Source organism: Pongo pygmaeus, chromosome 20 (assembly GCF_028885625.2).
Source record: "Pongo pygmaeus isolate AG05252 chromosome 20, NHGRI_mPonPyg2-v2.0_pri, whole genome shotgun sequence".
Taxonomy (NCBI): Eukaryota; Metazoa; Chordata; class Mammalia; order Primates; family Hominidae; genus Pongo; species Pongo pygmaeus.
The window spans coordinates 55,540,584-55,560,754 of NC_072393.2; the positions used below are offsets into that span (position 1 = coordinate 55,540,584).

A 20,171-nucleotide genomic window follows, 5' to 3' on the forward strand; every position below is an offset into this window, starting at 1 on the left:
GGCCTGTGCTTTAGCTTCTAGATTCCTGTTGCTCTCTGTCTCTCTTTGGCTTCCTGACATTCTGTCATGGCTTTCTTCCCTAGGCAGTATGTGTCTGGGGAACCCAAAGCAGTCAGGAAAGGGGAAAGAACCCCGGAAGAGGAGCCCAGGGGTGGGTGGGAGGGTGGGAAAAATGCAGAGCCAAATGCGCCCCCCACTTCCTCCTTTGCAGGAACTGAGGCTGGAGATTTCACGCCTGGAGGAGCAGCTGAGTCAGACCTGTGAGGGGCCCGATGAGTGAGTGGAACTTCAAGGGGTAGGAGGAGGCAGGAGGGGAGCCTAAGGGCAGGGACACCCTGGCCTCCAACCCCAAGGTGGGCAGGGAAGGGAGGCCAGCATGAGCTGACTGAGTGGCCACCAGGCACAGAGGCCACCTTCCTCCCTCCTCCCTGTATGGCCAGGCTACCTGAAGGGGTCCAGCTGAGAAGAGTGGGCTGGACCCAGCTGCTGCCCCCATCGCTGGGCTTGGAGATCGAGGCCATTCGACAGGTGGGCCTAACACCCCTGGAATAAGCTGCAGGCCACCAAGGCAGAATCTCCAAACATCTCCCCACTGTGATTCTCACACCAGCCTAGCCCTAACCCACATTGCTGCCAGAGGCTCCCATCGCAACCTTAGCTCTTCTCTAACTCTCTCTACCTCGGATCCTAACCCCAAACCCACTGGCAGCCCCAGGCCTGTGCCAGACCCCAGTCTGATCCAGCTGTGACTCACCCCTGTCTCGTCTCCCTCCATGACCATCTCACTCCTTAACTTCATCTCAAACCCACACCTCGGTGCTGGCACCAAACCCTCCCCGTTCCTGCTTCTGCGCACTCCCCAACCCCAGCCCCACACCAGCCCTTTTCTGCCTCTCATCCTATTTTCAGCCGCACACCTAAACCTATTTCTATCTCTGACCTTGTCTTCTACCTTAACATGGCTCTCCCTGACCTCGGAAACAACTTCTGTCCCAGAAACAGGAAGTGGCAACTGCTGATCTCTCCAACCCTCTGTGTGGGGTGTGGCAGTGGGAGGAAGTCATCCATGAGACCAGTGAGGAAGCTGAGTTTCCATCTGAAGCCCCAGCTGGGGGACAGGTGAGCACAAGAAAAGTTCTGAAGTCCAGGAGCTGGAAAGGGGCCAGGAGCTCCAGGTGCCGCCCTGGCCAGCCCATTCACTCACACTTTTGCTTGTTCCCCATTTGATAAGAAAATGTTAATTGAGGGCCCACTGTGTGCTGGACACCCAGCCACAAGCCAGACCAGACACCACCCCTACCCCAGGGACTGACATGCCAGCGTTGTAGACAAAGGTGAACAAAGCAAACACACAAGTTGCACTGTGGCTTTTATGGTTGGTTTGTTTTTTAGAAAACACTCTCGGGAATTACATTATTTAAAATCGTACTACTGTAGGAAGGGAATAAGTAAGTTGTTTATTCTAACATTTTAAGGATATATTAAGCATTTATGTTTCAAATATAAGCACCTTTAAGAAAAGCCAGCAAGCTCACTATGACATCTTTAACTCAGCAATAACCATTGGATTTTTTTTTTGTTTTTTTGTTTTTAGAGACAGGATCTTGTCTTATTCTGTTGCCCAGGCTGGAGTGAACTTGACTCACTGCAGCCTCAACCTCCTGGATAAGCAGTCCTCCCACCTCAGCCTCCCGAGTAGCTGGGACTACAGGCACACACCACCATGCCTGGCTATTTTTTTTTTTTTAATTTTATGTTTTATTTTGAGATGGAGTCTCACTCTGTCACCCAGGCTGGAGTGCAGTGGCACGATCTCAGCTCACTGCAACCTCCACCTCCCAGGTTCAAGCAATTCTCCCTGCCTCAGCCTCCCAAGCAGCTGGGATTACAGGCACCTGCCGCCACACCTGGCTAATTTTTGTATTTTTTAGTAGAGACGGGGTTTCGCCATGTTGGCCAGGCTGGTCTTGAACTCCTGATCTCAGGTGATCTGCCCGCCTCAGCCTTCCAAAGTGCTGGGATTACAGGCGTGAGCCACCATGCCCAGCCTTTTAAAAATTTTTTTATAGAGATGAGATCTCACTATGTTGCCCAGACTGGTCTCAAACTCCTGGGCTCAAACTGTCCTCCTATCTCAGCCTCCCAAAGTGCTGGGATTACAAGCATCAGCCACTGCACCTGGCTTTTTTTTTTTTAATTAATTTATTTATTTTGAGACAGAGTCTCACTTTCTTCTCTGTTGCCCAGGCTGGGGTGCAGTGGCATTATCACAGCTCACCGCAGCCTCAATCTCCCTGGACTCAGGTGATCCTCCCCTCTCAGCCTCCCAAGCAGCTGGAACCACAGGCATGTGCCACCTTGCATAGCTAATTTTTCTATTTTTTGTAGAAATGAGGTCTCCCTGTGTTGCCCAGGCTGGCTGAACTCCTGGGGTCAAGTGATCCGCCTACCTCAGCCTCCTAGAGTGCTGGGATTACAGGCATGAGCTACTGCTCTGGGCTCGCTCTCTCTCTTTTTTTTTTTCTTTTAAAGAAAATGTTGTAAACAGCTGTATAAACAATGCTGTATTGTCTTGAGAACTGCACCACTTCAAAGCTCTTTGCCATCCTTAAGAAGAGACTCATTTCTCTGATCACTTTTTCCCTGGTTTGAGAAAAGCTTCTGTTTCTCTTTGACACCAGAGCTTGTTTGGGTTCTTATTTAACTCTCCCAGTATCTCTGTAAGGCAGGCATCCTCATCTTGTTACTCATGGGAAACTGAGGCTCAGGGAGAAATCACATGCCCGTGGTCACACAGCTTGTTGGGGACAGAGCCTCATCCCTCAGAAGTGTAGGTTAGATTGGGCTTCTGCTTTGAGCTGTCAGATGCCCCTGAGAGACAGGCTTGTCAAGGGGAAGACTGAGCCAGGCCTGCAACCTGCGATGGGCCCAGGGATACAGAGCTGAGTCCCTTGGGGCCGGGCCTCTCAGTGCTCAAGGCCTGATAGGAGAGACCCTGCAAATGGGTTGCCCCAGTGCAGAATGATCATTGTGCTAGAGGTAGGGGATGGGCCTGTGGGAGCCCAGAGAAGAGGTATCTGTGTCAGGTCAGAGACTGGGGAAGATATTGAAGGAAAACTGATACTTGAGTGGAAGGAAGGAAGGAAGGATGGAAGGAGGGAGGGAGGGAGGGAGAGAAGGAAGGAAGGAAGCCTTCGAGGCACTGGCACAGCCTGTGCAAGGCCTTGTTATAAAATCATGATATGCTTGAGGAATAGAGGGTAGCTAGGGATGACTAGTGAGAGATGAGGCCAGGGCCAGATCATGAAAAGAAATCTCTGTCAAGCTAACAGATTGTACTTTTCTTCGTAAAGCCACAGGAAGGGTGGGGTCAGCTCTGGGCTTAAAAAGATCCCTCTGGGACCATGTGAGGGATCTACTGGAGGCAGGGAAGAGGCTGGAGCAATGGTGATGAAGCCTGAGCCAGGCCAGGGCCCTGGGGATGGAGGAAAAGGGACAGACAGACATAATTGGGGTGGAGGGACAGAGCAGGGGTCAGACGGGATGTGGGTGATGGGGAGGGAGGAAAGGAGGAAAGACTTGGAACTTGTGACCTCATGAGGTGAAATCTTGAGGGATGTCTGGGGGCTGCCTGGAAACAGTTGGGTGTACCAGCCTGGAGCTCAAGGATTGCATTTAGAAAACAATGTCAAGTTGGTTGTTGAGGTCAAGGGCAATGCTGATATGTCTCTGGAGAAACCGAGACGTACTTGGGTCCTGAGGGAGAGCAGATAGACCCAGCCCAAGTCTGGGAACCTGGGATGAGAAGGCAGTTGGACAGGGAAATGCTGATCTCCTCTGGGATGCAGATGAGTGTACGAGATCTGTGGAACATCCAGGAAGTTTAGGCGACCGGGACTCCTGGGTCCTGTCAGGGAAGGGGGCTTGGTGGCATAGAAAACAACCCTTTGGTCTTTGGCTTCTGCCCTTAGGGGGCTAATAGGGCCATCCTCATGTAGGGGAGCATGAGAGGAGGGCAGGTTGTAGAAGGTGGTAAATTCATGTGCAGGTTGCAGCCTAGAAGACCTTTTGCATATGGGGTCTGGGACTGGCGGGGAGACAGTGGGCACTGTTAGGGTTGGAGCTTTGAGTGAGAAGAATCAGAGAAGAACTAACTTTTTTGTTTCCACAGAGAAACTTCCAGGGAGAGCCAGCGCACCCTGAAGAAGGAAGGAAGGAGCCATCCATGTGGTAAGGAGCTGAGCCATCCATCTGCCTCAGGGTGACACCTCTTTCACAGATGTTTAGAGTAGGAGGACTGGATGAGCCCTGAGGGGGTTGGCATGCCATTCATTCACTCATTCTTCACATCTTCCCGGAGCAGACCCTGGGCCTGTAGGCCAGGAGATGAGACCCGGCCCTGCCCTCAGGTCTAGGAGGAGATCTGGTTCCTGACCCTGCCTTGGGGGAAGGCTCCCAGCGAGGCCGCCATGCCTGAATGGGGTGACGGGGCGGGGGGCCTCGGGAATCAGCGTGGATTCAGATTCCAGCTCAGGTACTTTGCAGTCAGGCTGGTGTAAGCATTTGGTTGTATGCTGTGAAGTCCCAGCCCTGTGATTGGGATGTGATTGTTAGGAGGCTATGTCCAGGCCTCTGAGGATGGAGAATGCACTAGATGACTGGGCCCACCCTCCTCCGGGGCCCTGGCCTTGGGGCCTCTGGTTTCCTGTGTTGCTTCCCTCTCCCCCTCCCCTCTTTCAGGCTCCCAGCTGCGGCTACTAATGAGGCTGCCTGCCAAGGCCTCTAATTGGACTTGTCTGGGAAGAGCTGAGATTGGGCGGGATGGGAGCTCTGGAGTTATGACCTCCCTCTGCGTCACCAGAGAAAGGAGGGGAGAAGGGGCTGAGCAGTAGTGGAAGTGGGGGAGGCAGGTGCCATGCGAGTTTCCAGAGGTCAGGGGCAATTCGATCCTCAGGTTGGAAAGTTGGGAGTGAGGAAGGTGGTGAATACAACGGCCCCTAAAGGTAGCCAGCCATGAGGGCTTGGACCTTGAGAGGGGTTGGGTCCCAAGTAGAAGTTTCAGGGGATCAGATAGTGTATGTTTGACTGGGGCCTAAGAGCCTGGATCCTTTATCACGTGGGAGCACAGCTATATTCCTGAGGGTATCTCTGAGGGTTTTGGGTCTGAAGCTGGTGGTGGTGGCAACTGCAGGGCTGGATCTCTGGTCCCCAATGAAGGCAGTGGCTGGTGGTGTGGATGGCTGGGTCTCTAAGGGGTATTCAGGCTGGGCAGCTTGAGGCCTGAGTCCCCAAAGCAGCATTTCAGGGACTCAGATGGCTGTGACCCTAGGAGGGGCCTCCCTAGGAGCCTCCCCCCGAGGCAGGGTCAGGAGCCAGATCTCCTCCTAGACCGAGACTCGCTGAGGGAAGGGCCAGGTCTCATCTCCTGGCCTGCAGGCCCAGGGTCTGCTCCTGGAAGATGGGAATGAGTGAGTGAATGAGTAGCATGCTAACCCCTCAGGGCTCTTCGAGTCCTCCTGGAAGAGGGGCTTGCACCTAAGAGGATTTGGCATGGGGAGGAACTCCAACAGTTGAGTTCTGTGGGCTGGGAGGTCTGAGTTGGAGTCCCGGTCCTCAGAGAGCACCCAGTGACAGTCATTGAAAAATGGCTCAACCCACTAGACAGGAAGGGGGTTTCGACACGTGCTCTGGGGTCTTACAGAGGCCTGAATCTCTGGTATTTTGGAGGGTGAGAGAGCCGGAAGCCTCAGTTCCCAGCTGGGGGATCTGCTGGGGAAGTAGTGACTGAGAAAACCAATCTGAGATGAAGAGGCCCCCTTATTCTTTTAGTGGTTCACAGACCCTTTGGGTAATTTGGTGAAAATTCATGTGAAAAATACATATGCAGGACACCCCCCAGGCCCATCCATGCCGCCTGGCCTCCCCCAAGCCCATCCATGCCGCCTGGCCTCCCCCAGGCCCATCCATGCCCCCTAGCCTCCCCCAGGCCCATCCATGCTGCCTGGCCTGTGCTAAGACCCCCTGCTCCAAGGCTTCTCTCCCAGCCCATAGTAGGCAAAGGGAACCAGAGAGAAGAGGACAAAGCCAGCAGTGACTTTGTTGGCCCTCAGGTTGACCAGAAGAGAGGAAGAGGAGGATGCAGAGAGCCAGGTCATGGTAGGCAGTTCCCAGCACCCCTCCCCAGTCCCCATCCACTCCAAGCCCGCAGAGGCTGAGTCGTTTCAACTCTTCCCAAGCCCCAGCCTCACACCCCAACTCCTCAGGAGCAGAGAGAAAAATCGTTTGGCCAAGAGATAACAAGGCCCTTGCTGTAGCTAATGAGAGCGATGGTGAGGTGGGGGGAGGCCTGGAGGCTAGTGGGCGGCCAGGCTGCTCCCGGGGGACCCTCCCAGCCCCACACACAGGGCTGCAGCCACCACACCGCAGGCCTCATAGACGTGGCTACACCCCCGGATTGCATAAATGCACACGCACATGCGCCCACACTCAGGAGAGGTTGGGCCGGCCCTCCCCAGCCAGCCTCAGAACTCCCTGGGGGCACAGTGCCCGCAGCCCCCCTGCCTGCAGCCACACAGGCCAGTTCCTCTGCTCCTCAGAGCCCAGTGCCCGGTGGAGGTTAAGATTTCCATTCTCAGGCAAGGACAGGGAAAGAAACTTGGTAAGGAGAGGTGAGGAGCCCTCAGTTGTGAGCTGAGGAATGCAGGAGCTGGGCTGGAGTCTGCCTGTTGTGGGTCAGGCACTGTCAGGGCCCCTGGGGCTCTTCAGGGTCCAAACCAGCCAAGATGGCTGCCTCCAGGACACTCAGCTCCCAGCACCCTGGCCCCGAAGCCCACCTCCTCGACATACCACACTCCCTTGCGAGACTGGGGCTCCACCTCAGCTTCCTCACAGCTCACATGGGGATAATGTCTTCCTTGCTCCCAGGGTGGGAAGGAGGGTTAAGGACTATGTCATAAAGGGCCTGGGTCCCTGCCTGGCACAGCAGGTGGTAGAGGTGAAGATACTGATTGTGATTGGTGTTCTTTTTTTATTTACTGCCATTATCATTGTCATTCATCATCCTCATCTGTGTTAAAAAGGTGTGTGGGGGTAGGAAGGCCAGAGACCCATAGAGGGGAGGCCCTTCCAGGGAGACATGGGGGATGAGGCGGTGCAGTGGGTGGGGCCTGGCCCTAGAGGAACAGCTGGGGCTTTGGTCTTTGAATCTTCAGATGAAGTGTTGGAATTAATCAGTGAATTTAGCGTGGTTGCTGGGTGAAAGGTCAAAATAAAAAATCATATTTCAGTATAGCAACCATGAGCAATTAGAAAAATAAATTTGTAATTATGCCATTTATAATGGCATGGTGTTTTGTTTTTGGTTTTTGTTTTGAGATGGAGTCTTGCTCTGTCGCCAGGCTGGAGTGCAGTGGCGCGATCTCGGCTCACTGCAAGCTCCGCCTCCCAGGTTCACGCCATTCTCCTGCCTCAGCCTCCCGAGTAGCTGGGACTACAGACACGTGCCACCATGCCCGGCTAATTTTTGTATTTTTAGTAGAGACGGAGTTTCGCCATGTTGGCCAGGATGGTCTCCATATCCTGACCTTGTGATCTGCCCGCCTCAGCCTCCCAAAGTGCTGAGATTACAGGCATGAGCCACGGCGCCCGGCCTATAATGGCATGTTTTTAATTAGTAAAGCACCTGCCGATTCTGGCATAGGCAGGAAGACAGGATTCTTCATGAGGCCCAGCACAGGGGTGGGCACCTGTAGAAGATGTGGTCTCTGCCCTCAGAGAGCTTAGATACTTCCAGAATCCAATGGAAAACAGAGGTGATGATATTGAATAGCTCACACAGACATTGAGCACTCACTATGTACCAGGTGCTGTCAAGGTATTGCCCCTGCCTTTTTTTTTCCTACATTCACTCATTTAGTCTCCATGTTAACCCTACGAGGTGGGGACATCCCTGGCCAGCAGATGGGGAAGAGCGGCACAGAGAGGTGTGGTGACATGCCAAGGACCCTCAGCCAGAAGCTGGCAGAAACGGGAACCTGACCTGGCAGCAGAAGCTCACTCACTTAGCTCCTGAGCTCCACCACTTTCTATGTGGCCACTTGTGTCCAGTGGGCTGACCTGAGTACCGCTCAGTCCAGAACCCGGTGCCTCCAATGCATCTCTTTTGTCCTCCCAGGCTGATCTCCCTATCCCTCTAGGAGACCCTCGCCCTGGAGACATCCCAGAAAGCCCTCCAGAGAGGTAATAGGACCCACAGGGTCCGGGAGGGACACTGGGGGCAAGAAAAAACCCAGTGGTGAGTCCCTTCTTTCCCCCAGCAGGCCTGCGCAGCGGGAACTCCAGCAAGCCCTGGTGCCTGTGATGAAAAAGCTGGTCCCAGTCAGGAGGAGGGCCTGGGGCCAGCTCTGCCTGCCCTCACAGCGGCTCAGGTGTGCCCCCAGGCGTCTCCAGAAGGAAGGAGGTGGTCTGGCCTTGGGAAGAGCAGGGGCTGCCTGGACCGTGCCCTAAATGCTCTCCCACCTCCCCACCAGGGTCACTCGACATCCACTGATCCCAGCTCCTGTCCTGGGCCTGCTGCTGCTGCTGCTGCTCTCTGTCCTGCTGCTTGGCCCGTCCCCACCTCCCACCTGGCCCCACCTCCAGCTCTGCTACCTCCAGCCCCCTCCAGTGTGAGAGGCTCTACTTGCCCCTCAGAGCAGTGTCTAGCTCAATAAATCCCCTGGCACTCTCTCCACTGGGATCCCCATAGTTAGTCCAGTGTTGCGCAGGCTTACCCCAGATAGAGTACAAGGGATCCACATCCCTGTATTTTTATGTGAAGTCTCCTAGTTTTTTAATGTTGACATTTCTTAACAATAGCAAAACTCCCCCAGTAATGGATTAAGCACTAAGGATTATTCCCTCACAAAACAAGCCTGACGAGGGCAGCTGTGGGCACACAGCTAAGTCTCAGTTGCCTTGGGGCCAGGGCCTCAGTGATTCTCCTGTCCCCTCCCTCATGCTCAGGAGTTGGCAGTTGTAGCTTCCTACATCACATCTGCGGGAGACGGAAACTTCTTCCTTCCTTTTTATAAAGAGAGGCAGTAGCCTCAGTGTGCAGTGGGTAGATTCAAATCATATTCATAATAAAAGAGAAGCAGTTGCCTGCCCAGAGCCACCAGCAGACTTGTGTTTGTTTCACTAGCCAGACTGTTTGATGTGACCACCCTTAACTGTAAGGGAGGCTGGGAGACCTGGGAGGTCAAGTACCTCTGCGGGTACTGGGTACCTTGAAAGTGCCTTGCCACACACCTCATTCACACTGAAAAACACTGCAGGGCATGGACCTAACAAACGCTTTGGGAGTCACCTACACACCACCACCAGTGTGCAGCTGCTGCATGGCCTTTGCATGCATCGCCAAGCTGCTTCGAAGGGCTCCAGGATACCTCTTCTCCTTGATTTCTTTCTCCTTCCTACCTTCTCTACAGCTCTGCCTTGCCCTCCCCCAACAGGATCCTGACTCTGTCCTGCCACCCCTCCATGGGTAGCAGCCTAGGTTGATCCAGTCCTAACTGCATCCTAAGTCAATAAAGAACAATCTTCTTGGGCCGGGCGCGGAATCACTTGAACCCGGGAGGCGGAGGTTGCAGTGAGTGGAGATTGTGCCACTGCACTCCAGCCTGGGAGACAGAGTGAGACTGTGTCTTTAAAAAAAAAAAAAAAAAAAATTAAGAAAAAAACACATGCGAGACCCCAACCCCTCCCTCTTATTCACATGGACCATCTGCATGGTGCAGCTCTGATGCATCATTATGCTGCAAGCCCCTTCCCAGCTGGAGTAAAGCTGAGGACAGGAAAGGGAAGCAGATGGAGTCTGAGAAGCCTACCCTACTCCCAAAAAAAATACATGATTGGGCATCCACTCTGTGTGGCATGTGGTCCATGGCATTGTGCAGGGAATGCCCCAAGCTTTGCCTGCCTCATAGCACCGCCGGCAAGATCCTTACACCATGGCTCCAACGCTCCCTGTAAATAACAAGAGTGGACACCCAGGATGGCTGGCCCCAGGGTGAGAGGGCGCTGAGCTAGGCACTTTGAGATACGTATTTAATCTGCACCTCAACACTAGGAAGTAGATGGTGCTATTATTGCTTTACAAATGAAGACACTGAAGCACAGAGAAGTTAAATGACTTGACCTAGGTGTCACAGCTAAAAATTATGAGAGTTGGGATCCAAACTCAGTCTGAGTCCAGTTCAGCAAATGAACTCACACGGTGGCTATCTGCTGTTTGTAGCAGCCTATGAGTTGAACATCCTTCCTTGCCTGGGAAAATCCCAAGATAGGAAGGAGACAGGGCCCCACCTTCAACCAGGAGAGTCAAAGGAGGGTTCCCTTCCCCAGCTCCCAGGGGGTTGGGCTGCTATGACAGGCAGTGTGCGGGGCCCATGCCCATCCCTGTGGCCAAGGAGAAGGATCACGAGATTGGCAGCCCCACCAGACCCTCCAGTCACAGCTGTCAAAGGCAGCAGCAACTCTCTACAGAAAAAGGAGGACAGGGATGTGGACCAGGCACACACCAGAGATGTCCGCTAGAGTGCAAATGGCAAACAGGAAAAGCACCAGGGTGCCATTTATTCATTCAACAAATATTTGTTCATCCTCTCTTTCCAACAGCTAGACCTTAGAAGATGAAGCTGTAGAGGAAAGCAGGACCTCCAACATCAAGCTGAAGAGCTTTGATTTTCTCCTGAGAATGATGGGGCTTTGGGAGGTTTTATTGCTTGTTTGTCTTTGGTTTTTTACATTTTAACTGAGGTGCAGCTTACATACAGATAGGCAGACAAATCTGAAGTATAAGCTGGATAAACTTTTGTGTACATATATACCCATGAAAATCACAGCCCAGGTCAAGATAGTAGACAGTTTCAGCACCCCACATGCTTCCTTGGAGAGTTTTGAGCAAGGGAGGGACAGAACTGGACCTATTTAAAGACTGATGGAGGTAGCTGCAGGTCCTGCGAGAGCCCAGAAAAGGCCACTGATTCGGCTTGGAGGTTACAGAATTCTTTCCAGACAAGTGACATTTGTGTTTAGTCTTGAAAGATGGGTAAGGTTTGGGTTACAGTCGGCAGGGGCCCAGGGAGGGTGTCATACAGGTGGGAAAGAGACCAGTGTGTGTGGAGAGCCATGGGCGGCATCCTGTTGCTGGATTTAAAAAAAAAAAAATTTTTTTTTAAAGATTTGGAGCCTGGGAGGGATTGAAGGCTACAGAGTGGTGGGAAATAAGAGAGGTAGGCAAGAGCCCATGAAGGGATTTGAACACCAGCTTGAATTTTATTCCCCAGTGCCCGTAAAAGGGTTGTGAGCAAGGGAAGGCAGAACTCTGGGTGGGAAGAAGAGCATACAGGGCCTGTGGAGGAGATGAATGAATGAAGGGGATGAGAATGGAGGCCAGCAGGTGGGGAGGAGTCTGGGGCTGTGGTCCAGGTTGGAGAGAATGAGGCCTGAGGCAGGGCATGTGGGTGGAGAGGAGGGAAGAGCATATCCAGGGCAGGGTGGGAGGGACCGGGCTGGAGACTGACAAGCTGTGAAGGATGGCGAAAGGGGCAGGACAAGGACAACCCCTGGGACCTGGCCCAGTGACTAGTAGACAGTGGAGCCATTCCCAAGATAGGGAACCCGTGATAAGGAGTGAGTTCAGAGAAAGACTCAGTTCATTTAGGGGCTGGAGTCCTGAGCCCTGAGCTCCCAGGCTGGAGAAGGGGGTCTGGGTGTTGTCAGCTGTGGGTGGTGGCAGAAGCTGTGGGGACTGCTGAATTTGCTTGAGAGTAGAGTGGGGAGGGAGGAGGCTCCAGACACCATTTTGAGCAAAAACCTCAAATGTTCGGAAACGGATCGGGGAGAAAACAGAGTATAGGAAGAGACCAGGTCAGTACCCAGCTACCAGGCCCTCGGGGAAACAGGAGGAGGCTCTTCATAGGGTCGTTGTGAGGTAAAAAGAGCTAATACAAGCACAGCACTTAGAAGAGTGCTGCTATATAATACTGCTCATTAACATTTTAATTCCATTTCTTCATGAGAGTAGCGGAAAAGTCTAGACTTTTGAAATTGCACATACCTGGATTCCAGTTATTCTTTTGTCGCTTAGTAGCTCTAACAACTTAAGAAAATTCCTCCTGACTTTCAGTCTTATTTGTAAAATTAGGCCAACTCCAGATAGTTTTGAGGAATGCAGTCTTTCCTTTGTTATTCGGAATAACAGAGAAACAGTCCCGCCCCCACAGTCCAAGGGCCAATTAGGGCTCGGTCCGCCTCCCGAAAATGCAAATTTTGGGAGGCCTTGCCAACCACACGCTGCGGCCCCGCTTCCCGCGCAGCAGACGCGGCCAGCTCCACCCTCTTCTTTAAACCAATGAGAGCGCGGTCCGCACGAACGGCGCCCCAGGCGAGGCGATCTAGCACTCTGCGGACCACCGGGTTGCCATGGTTACCATTGAGGGGCGGAGCTGAAGGGCAGGCTGGACCTCCGGGGAGAGAGACAGATTTTGATTGGCTCTTTTCTCGCTTCACCTGCAGCCCAGGTATCTTCCCGCCCTTTCCCTGTCCTTTTTGGAGCCTGACGCCTGCTCCTTTCTCTTCTCGTGCCCCAGCCTGGAGCCCCGAAGGTCTCCCGAGAAGGAGGCCTGAAGTCAGAAAACCCTGAAAAAAATTGCTGGAGGCTGCTGTGAGAGGAGGAAACCCTTTTCAAATAAAAGCGTTTTGCTAAGTAACGGGGGCTGTGCTGAAGTCTTATGAAGTCTATCTTATTGGATCCTCGTAACAGATGAAGAAAAGGAGACACAGAGACTGACGTCAAGAAGGCTTTCTCAGTACTACGCAGCTAGATTTGGAGGACCCTGGGTTTGGATGCTAGGGCTGCCTCACACCAGAGCCCGCGATCTTTCCACTGTGCCTGGGGAGAAGTCTGGAAGTGATGGGAGGGAGGAACAGCGAAATTCAAAGATGAGAGCTGGTGGAGAGACAGATAGAAACCTAACGGAGGAAAGAAAAGGACGATATGAAGGAGTCAGGCAGAGGAAAAAGGAAAAAAGAAAGTGATGGAGAAGGGAAGGAAGAGTTTCAGAGGCAGAAGGAGAATAGAGAGAGGAGGCAGAGATTCCCAGAAGACCAGAAAGCCAAAAGGGTGAAAGGGGAGATAACCACAAGGACCCTGGGAGACGGGGACACATACCCAGAGAGGAAAGAGACCCAGAGAAGGGGACAGAGACGGAGGAGGACAGAGACCTTGGAGATTACAGAGAACCAGAGAGAAGGGGACAGAGACGGGGGTAGGGAGGGACAGGGGCCCAGAATGAAAGGAGGGGACAGAGAGGGGGTGGGGGGCGATAGGGAAGCAGAGATCCAGAAATAAGAAAGAAGCCAGCTTCCCGGACAAAGACAGGCAGAGAAACGGAACTGAGGAAAGAAAATAGAGTGGGGACTGAGGGGAGAGATGCCAGAGTGGCCGACACAGAGTCCTGTCTCTTTTCTACCCCCCATTTCGAGCCCCGCGCCCCCAGCCCAACGCACACGCAGGTCGCGCAGGAACGAGGCGCAGGAACGAGGCGCAGTCCGGAGCGCAGGGCATGGTCTTTATTAAGATGGGGACGGGCAGCGCGCTCAGGGCGCATCCAACACCAGCAGCTTGTGCATGTACGAGTTCAGCCAGTGGCGGCGCTCGAGGGCGGCCAGCAACCGCGCGCGCTCCCGGAAGGCCGCGTCGTCCGCCAGCGCCAGGCTCCTCCGCGGCCGGGGGGTGGCGGGATCCGCCCAGGCCCGTCCTGGGGGGCGGAGGCTGTGGAGAGACGCGGTGACCGCGCGTCCAGACCGGCTCTTGCCTCCGCCTGTCCTCCCCGCGGTCTAACTCGAAGCCCTGTTACTGCCCAGTCCGTGGAGTGGCTCGGTCCGGCTCCCCCTGTCTCTCTCGTTCTCTGTGTGGGTCTCTGTCTCTCTGCTCACCAGGTTCGAAACTCCCCAGGTTCTGAGACCGAGTCTGATGCACTTGTCCGCCCACAGCGCTCAGCGCATGGCCAGGCGCACACCAAGAACCCAATAAACGTTGCTCAAAGAATGAATCCGTTTCTGCAACGACTCCTTTCGAGCCTCTCCACGCCTTTCTCGGGATCTATCTTTCTGTGTCTCTTTCCCTTGCTGATTTTCTGTCCATTTCCCGCACCACCACTACCACCAAACCCTCCTCCCTCCTTCCCCCACCCCTAGTCTCTGTCTTCTCGCTGGGTCTCGGTCGCCCTCTCTTTGGGCTTCTGTCCCGCTTTCTGGGTCTTCCGTCCCCTTTCTCTTTGGTTCTCTTCCCACTTCTCCAAGTTCCCACCCCTCCCTGGGAGTTCTGGGCCTGGCACCTACCTGAGGACCCCGACCGGGGGCAGGGCGACTCCCGAGGCAGTGCGGACGCCCCAGGGCACCACCAGCAGCAGCAGCAGCAGGAGCAGCCGAACCCGAGGGCTCCTGGACACCTGGCGGGTCTCCATCACCTGTGGAGAACCAGAAAGGGGCTCAGTGGGGCTGCATCCCGGCCCAGAATCCCGGGCCTCACCATGCATCCACCCCCAGCTTCCCGCATGGTCCCCTACCGTGCAGTGGGCTGAGGCAGCGATGCTGGCAGCCCCCTTATATCGCCTCCGCAGCCCCCGCACCGGGCAGTGACGCAGGCCGGGGGGCCGGGGGCGCGGGGTCACCCCCTCCCCAGGCTCATTAGGAGCCGCCAGCGGTAATGAGGAGCCGGGGGTGGGGGACCTGCCGCTGCCTTGGCCGCCACCAACTAATTGGGACCAGAAGCTGGACCTGAGACGAGGGAGGGGGAGAGACAGACAGACAGAGAGGTGGACACAGGGGGTGTGTCAGAGGGCTAAAAATAGAGACTGGCGGAAGGACCGTCAGAGGAACAGAGACACAAAGAGAAGGACAAAGACAGAGTGGCCGAGGAAGAAATAGAAAGAAAGGGGACGACAGAAAAAGAAAGGAAAAGGAAGAAAACAAGAAAAGAGAGGGAAGGAGATGGAAACGAACAGTCAGATGGAGATGGAGGAGAGAAAGAAAGGGCTCTCAGAAAGACAGACGGAAATGGAAGGACGTCCTGGTCTGGACGGAGCTGCCCAGAGATAAATACAGCAGGGAGAGGCCCAGAAAGATCGAGGGCGAGATAGGGAGGGGGGAAAAGGCAAGAAATGGTAAAGAGTACGTGTGGCAGGGGTGTGAGGACAGGAAAAGTGACAGACCACATCAGAAAAACCTCAGAGAGAGTGAGAAGAGGGGAAAACAGACAGCGCTCCTGAGCTGCCCTGAGGATGTGTCTAAGCCCTTATCTGGGAGGAGTTTGGGGGTGCTGTGAAGATTAAAGCCCAGTCCTCCTCACACTGACTCTTTTTTGTGTGTGTGTTTCTCTGTTTGAGATGGAGTCTTGCTCTTGTTGCCCAGGCTGGAGTGCAATGGCACTATCTCGGCTCACTGCAACCTCCACCTCCCAGGTTCAAGCCATTGTCCTGCCTCAGCCTCCCGAGTAGCTGGAATTACAGGTGCCCACCATCACGCCCAGCTAATTTTTGTATTTTTAGTAGAAATAGGGTTTTGCCAAACTGTTGGCCAGGCTGGTCTTGAACTCCTGACCTTGTGATCTGCCCTTCTTGGCCTCCCAGAGTGTTGGGATTGCAGACGTGAGCCAGCACACCCAGTCCACACTGACGCTTAAGAGGGGCCTCAGTCGGGTGCTGTGGCTAATGCCTGTAATCCCCGCACTTTGGAAGGCCGAGGCGGGTGGATCACTTGAGGTCAGGAGTTCGAGACCAGCCTGGCCAACGTGGCGAAACTCCTTCTCTACAAAAATACATAAATTAGGTGTGGTGTAATCCCAGCTACTTGGGAGGCTGAGGCAGGAAAATCGCTTGAACCCGGGAGGCGGAGGTTGCAGTGAGCCGAGATCGCACTGCTGCACTCCAGCCTGGGCAACAGAGTGAGATTCTATCTCAAAAAAAAAAAAAAAAAAAAAAAAATTAAAAAAGAGGGGCCTCTATACACAGTGAGGAGAAGATGGGCAAAACTTGGAAGTCCTACAGAGCAGTAGCAATTTGGGATGTGGGAACTTGTGCTCCTAGTTTCCTAGGAAGGTGGTGGCAGAAGCTTGGACTCCTGAGTCTAAGAGTGGATGGGACAGGGACCCAGATTCCTATGTTCTGGAGGAGGAGGAGGCTGGGGACTTGGATTCTTGAATCTGAGGAAGGAAGGAGCTAGAGGACTGGAGTTCTGAGTCTGGGGGCAGGGAGCTGGGGGATACAAGTTAGGGGGCTTGAAACAGGAAGGTACCAGGGAACTAGATCCCTGGGTTTTCAGGTAGGAGAGGGTAGAGGGCCAGGACCCCTGGTTTCAAAAAAAATAGTTTGGGCCACATCTCCACTAGATCATTCCAGTCTCTAACTCCCTTCCCCACCCCAGAGACAATGTCCTTTACTTCTGTCCCTTTAAGAGTCTAAGTCTGTCGCTAGGCTCCCAGGATCCCCTGGGAGGGGGTCAGTTGCATCACCTCTGTGCCCCTGAGACCTTACCTCCCACTGCCCTGCCCAGATCCATTCTGCAACATTCACCGTTCTCTGCATCCAGCTCTGCTCATCTGCTGTTACCTTGGACACCAGAGCAGGTAAGAGACCCCGGGACCTCAAGGAAGCCTGTCCCATCGATGGGTCGGCCGCCTCCACCTCCACCTGACCACAGACCTATGTTTCTCTGCCGTGACTAGCCCCGGAGATGCTGAAATCCTAGCTCCATCTTCAATAACAGACTTGAGAGTCCTGCCCCAAAGCTCTCTTCTTCAAGTCCCTACCCCTCCACTCTGCAGAGCCCAGACCCCAGACCCTATTTCTGGAGGACTCAGAGCTCCCAATTCCTTTCTAACTCAAGAACCAAGAGCTCAAGGCCTCTTATCTCCTTTCACCCCTGCAATTCAGCCCCCAAACCTTGCTCCCTCAAAATTCTAGGCATCTGAACTTCCAGCCTTCTCCTCCCTAAAGAACCAGGAGCCAGGAACCTCAGCCCCCTCACCCTGCAAGACCCAGGAGTCTGAACCCCCAGTAACCTTCTTAACCTAGAGCCCAAACGTCTCCCTCCTCCCTCAAATCCATGAGCCCAGCCCTCAGCCGTTAGGAGCCTCCTGTAGTGTAAACAACTGTTGAGTCAAGGTGTCCCGGGGGACCTCGGAGAGGAAGGAGATCCCGTGTCCCCTCGAAGGCCTGACACTCTCCAAAGTCGAAGTCGAGGAGATCTGGGGGCCTGGAGAAGTGTCGTTCTTTCCCAATTTTTCTAGGACCACTCGGTGAAACAGATAAGGAAATTAACTACGACTCCCAAGAAGCCCCGCGCCTCAGTCTCCCTTGGCTACCTCGGCCATCGCCCCACAAGCCTCCAAGGGACTTGCGATTGGGTTCTCCTCCCATCCCTAACGCCAAGCTGGGCCCCGGACGTGGTCCACCTGTGGTCCAGTGGGCGTGGCCTCTGGGAGTGGGCGGGGCTCCTGGGAGACTTCGGCCTTAACCCCTTCCTTCCCGCTCCTCCCGCAGCTATAGGTATCTCCGAGAGCTATGAAATCATTCAGCCGGATCCTCTTCCTCGTCTTCCTCCTCGCCGGCCTGAGGTCCAACGCCGCTCCCTCAACCCCTCTGCCTTTGGGCTCTGGCTTTCCGGACATGGCCCACCCCTCTGAGACCTCCCCTCTGAAGGGAGCTTCTGAAAATTCCACACGAGATCGCCTTAACCCAGAATTTCCTGGGACTCCTTACCCTGAGCCTTCCAAACCACCTCATACGGTTTCCCTGGCAACCTTCCCACTTGACTTCACTGAGACCCCCAACCCTGACCTCCGAGAAACCCCGCACCCAGAGTCTCCTGAGACCCCCAAAGCTGACTCACTCACAACCTCAATATCAGAATCCCTGGACATCCCCAAAAGTAACCTCTCCAAAATGACACACCCAGCGTCTTCTGAGACCCCCACACCTGGCCCAACTGAAATGCCATACCCAGGATCCCCTGAGACTCCCAAATCTAACTTCTCCAAAACTTCACGCCCAGAATTTCCTGAGACCCCAAACACTGGCCTTATGCAAACTATACCCCAAGAATCCCCAGAGATTCCCCAGCTTAATGCCACTGAAACCTCACAGGTAGAACTCCCTGAGACCTCAAACACTAACCCTACCAAGACCCCTGACCCCAAATCCCCAGAAACCCACCACCTCAACTCCACTGAGACCCCAAACTCTGAATTTCTCCAAGCTCTCCATCCTGACCCTTCTAAAACCCCCCACCCAGAATCCCATGTGATCCACAATCCCAGCCCCACCGAAATTTCCCAAACAGAATTCCCCACAACCTACTACCAAAATGCAACAAATGTGCCCAGGACCTCTGACCCTCAAATCTCCACTAGTCTTTACCCAGAAACACCTGCGCCCTTCAAGGATGACGCCACTGCTCTAAATGAGCTGTCCCTGAATCCCAAACCAGAAACCCCTGCAGCCATCCAGCCCGACTCCCCAAAATTGTCCACTTCAGATTTTCCAAGAACGGTTGAGCTGAAGGCCCCCCAGAACTCTGGCCCTAAGGAGTCCAACGCCCCTCCTCCCTCAGCCCGGATTGCAGGTCCCCCTGCTCTTCCAGGGCGCCCCAGTCAGTTGGCCCCTGCCACTCTGCCGGCACCCCAGAGGCACAGCCGAGGTGAGGGAGTCAACACCATCATCGTGGTGGAGCGAATGAAGGAGACAGGTGAGGGGCAGGAGCCAGACTCCTGAGTCTGAGGGAGGAGGGGCTGGGGGCCTGGACTCCTGAGTCTGAGGGAGGAGGGGCTGGGGGCCTGGACTCCTGGGTCCGAGGGAGGAGGGGCTGCGGGCCTGGACTCCTGGGTCCGAGGGAGGAGGGGCTAGGGGCCTGCACTCCTGGGTCTGAGGGAGAAGGGTTTGGGAACAGGAATTCCTGGATCTGACGCAGGAGGGGCTAGGAGCTTGGACCCCTGGGTCTGAGAGAGGAGGGGGTTAGGAGCTTAGATTGCTGGTATCCCTCTTCAGGCGTGACTCTGGTGGGGCGACCACGTGGCGCAGCAGGCGGGGCCCCCTGCCTGTTCTTCGCGGGGACCGCGCTGCTGATCGGCATCTTTGTGCTGCTGTGGTGTCTCTACCGCCGGGCAGCTCGACAGCGGCCCTTCGCACATCACCGGCTTCCGGACGACGGAGATGAACCAGGTGAGCGCCCTGCCCCTTGAAGGCCTGCACTTTTCCATAACCCGATCTCTCCCGGCACCTTAGGGCGCCCAGCCAAAAAAGCACAGGTCCCCCACCCAAGGTCAATGAAAGCCCTGGCTCTTCCATGGCCACGTCCAGCCCCCTAAATGTCTGCAATTTCACCCAAGAGTCCAGTGCCGCTCCCAATGCTGTTGGAAAAGGCTTCAGGCCCAGAGCCGCTGTCCCCGCCAGCCCCGCCCCTGCCCCTGCAGGTACGCGGCCCGGAGCCCTGCAGTTCCCGCCCTCCACTGCAGGCCCCGCCGCTGCTGCTCGGACACCACGCCTCCTGGTTTCTGCAGCGGCCCCCACCCTTTTTATTGAAAACTCAGTTCAAATGCAGAATCGGAATCCTCTCTCCGGCCTCCTGATTTGTCAGCCGCACAAAAGGGGCCCTGGAGATGACCTGGAAGGGGGCCTGGAGGGTCAGCCGAGAGATGACCACGCCCCTTTGCTCCCACAGTTCTGCATTTGGACGCCCCGAAAGACCCCTACGACCTCTACTTTTATGCGCCGGATACCTGGGTCCCTTCCCACATCGCCACCAAGCAGCCCCCGCCCACACCTCCGCTGCCACCAAAGCTGCCCCCGCCGCCCCGCGGGGGTCGCCCGCAGCGTCTGGAGGCCCTGTCCCCCGCCACGCTCCCCAACAACTTCGTGTGAGACCCTCCGAGTTCTGCCGGACCTGCACATCCCCACAGTGAAGGAAAACCCTGCGCTTCTGGCATGCTTAGCTAGAGTAGTCCCCCGGATAAAGGGTCTAATATACAGAGATGCTTACGCTATGATCAGAGAACAAGGTCTGAGACCGAATAAATATCATGTTCCCATGGCTAGACCCCTCCTCTGGCCTGAGCCCTGGGATGGGAGGAG

At 54.8% G+C, this 20,171-nt stretch overlaps 3 protein-coding genes across 6 annotated transcripts in view; 2 read left to right on the forward strand and 1 right to left on the reverse strand.

The window, feature by feature from the left end:
- Window positions 1-9,154, forward strand: part of KASH5 (KASH domain containing 5) — a 29,699-nt gene extending 20,545 nt beyond the window's left edge. The window contains exons 13-20 of one of the 2 annotated variants that reach the window (XM_054466394.2): window positions 212-276; window positions 441-528; window positions 1,003-1,119; window positions 4,172-4,230; window positions 6,111-6,156; window positions 8,174-8,238; window positions 8,319-8,426; window positions 8,529-9,154. In XM_054466394.2, the coding sequence (XP_054322369.1) occupies window positions 212-276; window positions 441-528; window positions 1,003-1,119; window positions 4,172-4,230; window positions 6,111-6,156; window positions 8,174-8,238; window positions 8,319-8,426; window positions 8,529-8,670 (690 nt within the window). In that variant the 3' untranslated portion in view covers window positions 8,671-9,154. Of the gene's footprint in view, window positions 1-211; window positions 277-440; window positions 529-996; window positions 1,120-4,171; window positions 4,231-6,110; window positions 6,157-8,173; window positions 8,239-8,318; window positions 8,427-8,528 lie in introns of both variants that reach the window. The other variant, XM_054466393.2, reaches the window with a different exon arrangement.
- A 4,438-nt stretch (window positions 9,155-13,592) lies between these two features.
- On the reverse strand, window positions 13,593-16,727 carry PTH2 (parathyroid hormone 2). 3 transcript variants are annotated; one of them, XM_054464984.2, is made up of 3 exons: window positions 16,617-16,727; window positions 14,386-14,513; window positions 13,593-13,816 (listed from the first exon to the last, which is right to left on the reverse strand). In XM_054464984.2, the coding sequence occupies exons 1-3, from the start codon at window positions 16,704-16,706 to the stop codon at window positions 13,642-13,644; spliced, it is 393 nt and encodes a 130-aa protein (XP_054320959.2). In that variant the 5' UTR covers window positions 16,707-16,727; the 3' UTR covers window positions 13,593-13,641. The 3 variants fall into 3 exon arrangements, with proteins under 3 accessions (XP_054320959.2, XP_054320960.2, XP_054320961.2); XM_054464985.2 differs by having other exon boundaries at window positions 13,600-13,816; window positions 16,578-16,664; XM_054464986.2 differs by lacking the exon at window positions 16,617-16,727 and adding an exon at window positions 14,613-15,025 and having other exon boundaries at window positions 13,600-13,816.
- On the forward strand, window positions 16,568-20,130 carry GFY (golgi associated olfactory signaling regulator). Its single transcript, XM_054464983.2, has 4 exons — window positions 16,568-16,669; window positions 17,586-18,789; window positions 19,089-19,262; window positions 19,762-20,130. The coding sequence occupies exons 2-4, from the start codon at window positions 17,607-17,609 to the stop codon at window positions 19,959-19,961; spliced, it is 1,557 nt and encodes a 518-aa protein (XP_054320958.2). The 5' UTR covers window positions 16,568-16,669; window positions 17,586-17,606; the 3' UTR covers window positions 19,962-20,130.
- Window positions 20,131-20,171: the final 41 nt, after the last annotated feature.

Bases quoted from the DNA above. Each gene is read 5' to 3' on its own strand.
- PTH2 (XM_054464984.2), bottom strand. From the start codon at position 16,706: ATGGGACAGGCTTCCTTGAGGTCCCGGGGTCTCTTACCTGCTCTGGTG. The intron at 14,514-16,616 runs GTGAATGTTGCA...GGTTCTCCACAG, and splicing joins AGAGCTGGATGCAGAGAACG to GTGATGGAGACCCGCCAGGT. The intron at 13,817-14,385 runs GTAGGTGCCAGG...GTCTCTCCACAG, and splicing joins CCCCCGGTCGGGGTCCTCAG to CCTCCGCCCCCCAGGACGGG.
- GFY (XM_054464983.2), top strand. From the start codon at position 17,607: ATGAAATCATTCAGCCGGATCCTCTTCCTCGTCTTCCTCCTCGCCGGC. The intron at 18,790-19,088 runs GTGAGGGGCAGG...ATCCCTCTTCAG, and splicing joins GGAGCGAATGAAGGAGACAG to GCGTGACTCTGGTGGGGCGA. The intron at 19,263-19,761 runs GTGAGCGCCCTG...TTGCTCCCACAG, and splicing joins GGACGACGGAGATGAACCAG to TTCTGCATTTGGACGCCCCG.